The sequence below is a fragment of the Cynocephalus volans genome, chromosome 10, assembly GCF_027409185.1.
Source record: "Cynocephalus volans isolate mCynVol1 chromosome 10, mCynVol1.pri, whole genome shotgun sequence".
NCBI classification, from domain to species: Eukaryota; Metazoa; Chordata; class Mammalia; order Dermoptera; family Cynocephalidae; genus Cynocephalus; species Cynocephalus volans.
In genome coordinates this window covers 32,801,607-32,806,290 of record NC_084469.1, presented here as the reverse complement: position 1 = coordinate 32,806,290, position 4,684 = coordinate 32,801,607, and the positions used below count along the sequence as shown (strand labels likewise).

Below are 4,684 nucleotides of genomic sequence, written 5' to 3'. Positions count from 1 at the left end.
GGGCCAGCCCGTGGCTCACTTGGGAGAGTGTGGTGCTGATAATACCAAGACCACGGGTTCAGATCCCTTTATAGGGATGGCCAGTTCTCTCACTTGGGAGAGCGTGGTGCTGATAACACCAAGTCAAGGGTTAAGATCCCCTTACTGGTCATCTTTTTATTTAAAAAAAAAAAAAAAATAGATGGGCCAACCCCGTGGCGCACTCGGGAGAGTGCGGCGCTGGGAGCGCAGCGATGCTCCCGCCGTGGGTTGGGATCCTATATAGGAATGGCCGGTGCACTCACTGGCTGAGTACCGGTCATGAAAAAGACAAAAAAATAAAAATAATAATAAAAAATAAAAAAAAAAATAGAAACCCTAGCAATTGTCTAGGTACTTTCTGGCTAACAGGTAGGAAAATTAGGGGAAGTGAAAAATTCGGGGATTGGAGACTTGGAAAATCCTTAGCACTGCCCCACCCACACATCTGCACTGGATAGGACGAGTGATCAGGAAGAGCCATCGTCTTCTTGGCTGCTGAACCAGGACAGCCTTAGGCCCCCCCAAACTCACCCCCTCCCTATCTAAGAAGTACTGTTCCCCCAGCATGCCCCATTCCCTGGGGCACAGGGTGCCGTAGGGGTAGGGTGGACTGAGCTGGCAAGTAATAGCTTAGGGCTGGTTAGCCACTGTGGAGTAAGTACCCCAGGGAGCCGGTCCCCCAAGAATCACAGGGGTCCTCCAGCTGAGAAGGCTCTGCACCTTGGCAAGTTAGACCAACTTTTGGCCCCCTTGATTATTCCCCATCCCCTGATCCCCAACCCTGGGGATTTTTGTAAAAATTCGGGGTGAAGCCCATGGTTTGAGGCACTTCCCACAACGACCTCTCTTCCCATTTCTGTCAGCCCTCTCACCCCACACAGGAACAGATTTGATCTCAGGACACAGCAGTGCCCAGAGATGTTCTTCATTATGTAAGGTTCTCCTGCCTCCTACTTTCAGTATCCATCCCTCAGTGGGACCCACACACAAGACACTTTTATAATTTCCTCAAATCACACCCACCCCAGGCACACTTCTAACAATAACCATTCACAGCCTGCCCCTGGATTCCCTGCCTGTGGGTGCTGCCTCTCTTACAGTCTGCCTCTCTCCAGCCAGGGCTCCACTTCTAAAGACATAGTGGTCTCGTTTGTCTCAGACTTATTCTAAGAGAAGCACCTGCACTTTATTATTTTCCTTGTTGTTTTTTTTTTTTTTGGCAGCTGGCCAGTATGGGGATCCGAACCCTTGACCTTGGTGTTACAACACTGCACTCTAACCAACTGAGCTAACTGGCCAGCCCCTATTATTTTTCTTTCCTTACTCTACAAGGTCCCTAACACATAGGCAACTTTATCTATAAATTGTCAATAAGTGATTCACAAACAGGCAGTAGCAGGAACCTCTGGCCTAGGAGCAAAGTGATATCCTAAGTTAAGGGCACAGGACCTGGAGTCAGACCATCACCAAGGCTCAAGTCCTGGCTCTGCTTACTATCTGCAGAAGCTTGGGCAAGTGGCTTAATCTATACATGCCTCAGTTTCCTCATGTGTAAATAGAATAATTATAATAATAATAGCCACTCCATTGGGCAGTTAGGAGGATTAAGTTTATTAATATTTTTTAAATATTTAGAACAGTGCCTGCCATACAATTAGCACACACAAAAAAGTGTTGGACAGTGTCTTTTTAATCCTAATCTCCAAGTACTAAAAACGCCATCGCTTGGTATTACTGTGGGGACCTAAATTTGACCCCCACTTCAGTCTGGTTTAGCCTTTCCCCTCAGCAGTGAGGTCAAGCCTTGTTGCACATCAAAATCATCTAGGGAGTTTGTTTTTTTAAAACACAGATTTCGGGGTTTTATTGGTTCATTCATTAGACAATTATTTGAGCAGCTACTCTGTGGTGTAGTGATCACTGAGAATAGGGTAGGTAGTGAAATAGACAAGGTATCTAATCTCAGCGAATTTACATCCTAGTGAGGAAGATAGACCAGCAAATTCAGTAAATGGCCAGATAATAAATATTTTAGGCTTTGAGGGCCATACAGTCCCTGTTGCAACCATTCCCCAGTGTCCTGACATGGCCTCCCCTTCCCTGCAAGCTGGAGCCTCTCAAGAGAGCCTCTCTCCTGTTTGTGATGCTGGGGAACCTGAGAACAGGGTGACCCTGTGGAGGTGGTGGCCCCAGGCAGGGGCAAACAGGTCCCCATCCAGGTGGTGCAGGTGCTGAACATGGTGGGTAAAGCGCTGCTGGCCCCTCTATGGCACCATGTGGCCCCAACAGCAGGGCAGCTCCACTCTATGGCCTTCCTAACACTGGCTTTGGTGCTGGCGCTGGTCTGCTGCACCTCTAATGTCCCTTTCCTGCCCTTCCTGAGCCACCTGCCACCTCTCTTCTTACGGTCTTTCTTCCTGGGCCAGGTTCTCAGCACCCTGTGTGCTGGCCCTAGTGCAGGGTGTGGGCCACGTCGAAAGCCCACCAGCCCCCACCAACAGTACCCCTGGGCCCTCTCCTCCCAATTCACTGAGCGTTTTCCCACCATCACCTTCTTCTGGGCAATGACCACCCTTCTGGCCACTTTGGTTGCAGCCTTCCAGGGTCTCCTGCTTCTGTTGCTGCCACCACCATCGGTACCCACAGCAGGCCTGGAGACTGGCCTGTGGGTAGGAGCCCCATGAGCAGGGAAGGAGGAGGAAGAGGAAGAGGGTTCACCTTTGCAGAAGTCACCAAGCCAGGCAGCAGGCACCACCCCTGGCCCTGAGGTCCACTGGCTACTCTCAGCCCATGGCACTTGCCTGCTGGGCCTTCTGGTGGTCACCAACATTCTGACCAATGGTGTGCTGCCTGATGTGCAGAGTTTTTCTTGCTTGCCTTATGGGTGCCTGGCCTACCACCTGGCCATGGTGCCGGGCAGCACCACCAATCCCCTTGCCTGCTTCCTGGCCACAGGTGTGCTGTGCAGGTGCACATGGGGCCCTAAACCGCTTGGTAGGTGGAACTTAGGGATGGGCACTGGGTCCTGTTGCAGCAGCCCTGAGTCTCCACTTACCCCCAGCAAGTACCTGGCAGGGCTGGTCAGTCTCTCTCTGTAGGGCATGCTCTTTGGGACCTAACTGATGGCACTGACAATACTGAGTCCATGCCTGCCCCTGGTGGGCACCTCTGCAGGGATGGTCCTTGTGGTGAGCACAGTGGGGACATTAAGCAGGGAGGGTGGTGTTGCCCTGGAGGGTGGTGTTGCCCAGGAGCATCTCATGCTCAGCCTGCTGCTATGTCCCCCTGCTCAGGTGCTGTTTTGGGTCTGTGTCTGGGCGTGTTCTTCATACACGAAGGTGGTGGCCAGTTCCCTGCTGCATGGCAGGAGATGGCTGACATTGCTGGTGGCTGGCAAGGCTATTCGGCTGGGCCCCCTGCTGGGTACCATTGCTATGTTCCCTCCCACGTGTTCTGCAGCAGAAAGGATTGTGTGGACCCATGTGGACACTGAGCCCGGGCAGGTGGGGAACCTCACTCTGCCCCACCTGTCTTCACCTTGAGGCTGCCACAGTGCTACAGGGAGGCCTCCCCAACACAGGCACACTCATGGACACCTGCACACTCCACAGGAGACCTTGACACTTCAGGCCAGGTTGGGCACCAAAGAGCAGGCTTGAAGCCAGGAACCGGTTGAGGCTGTGGGCTTGGCCCCTGGACCTTTGGTTTTTTAAACCTTACAAGAAAAAAATCAATGAAATCGGAGAATTAGGTTAAATAATTTTTCATATATATATTCTCTAACGTGCAATTAGACTGAAATACAAATTGTAATACTTTTCTTATCATATTCACAGCTTTTCTGTTTTCTTGTCTAAAATCTTTCTCAGTAAAGTGATTCCCTGGCATTTGCTCTGGGACTGTCCCTTAAAGACACTCTAACCTGCACTCATTCACACAGATTTCTAAAAATCCTGTTTCCTGACCATCACTCTTTTCCTTCTGTAGTCCCTCACACCCCAACAGTGCTAAGTGCTTAGTATATAGGTACGTGTCCAATAAGTACTTGTGGAACAAATATTTTAGGATCCATTTTCAGGAGGAACAGCAATGGAAAGGTATTTCGGGGTGATGGAAATATCAATTGCTTCGATTTTACTCCTTCTCCTTTTCTGCATTTCTTCAATATCAAACAAAGCAAACCCCAATCCGAAACCTCCTCTGGTAAAGGGGCATCTTCTCCCCTCGGGTTGGTCACTTTCCCTGCAAAGTTCCTACATTAGAAGTTGCTTAATGACCGCTCCCTTCCGGCAAACGAAGATGCGAGCTAGTGCGAGAAGAAGAAGAAATGCTGGCAGGGCCCCGGCCCAGCCCCGACGTCGCCTTCCTCTGCTCCCCAGCCCGCGCCCGGTCCCCCAGCCTCATTCCCCACCCCAGCCCCAGCCGCTCGGAGAACACAAAACCCGGGGCAGCTGCCGCGCCCCAACCGGCCTTTTGCGCCTGCGCCCTTCGCCCCGCCCCGGGAGACTCACGCACGGGCGCGCACGGGCGCGGGGGCGCGCACGGCCACGCTCTCTTCTCCTAAGGCTCTGTGAACGCGCAAACAAAGGAGACCTTCGAGAGAATCTGCGCTTTTTCTCCCCCTGGCGGACAATAATGGGACAACAACCAAAGGCTTGGGAAG

The 4,684-nt window shown here is 51.7% G+C and overlaps 1 protein-coding gene across 1 annotated transcript; it reads left to right on the top strand.

The window, feature by feature from the left end:
• The first annotated feature begins 2,193 nt into the window (after positions 1-2,193).
• On the top strand, positions 2,194-3,514 carry SLC52A1 (solute carrier family 52 member 1). Its single transcript, XM_063109827.1, is given in 6 exon segments — positions 2,194-2,455; positions 2,457-2,535; positions 2,538-2,989; positions 3,083-3,209; positions 3,315-3,462; positions 3,465-3,514. Coding segments are annotated over 6 exon segments (1,053 nt in total). The 5' UTR covers positions 2,194-2,258.
• The last annotated feature ends 1,170 nt before the right edge of the window (positions 3,515-4,684 follow it).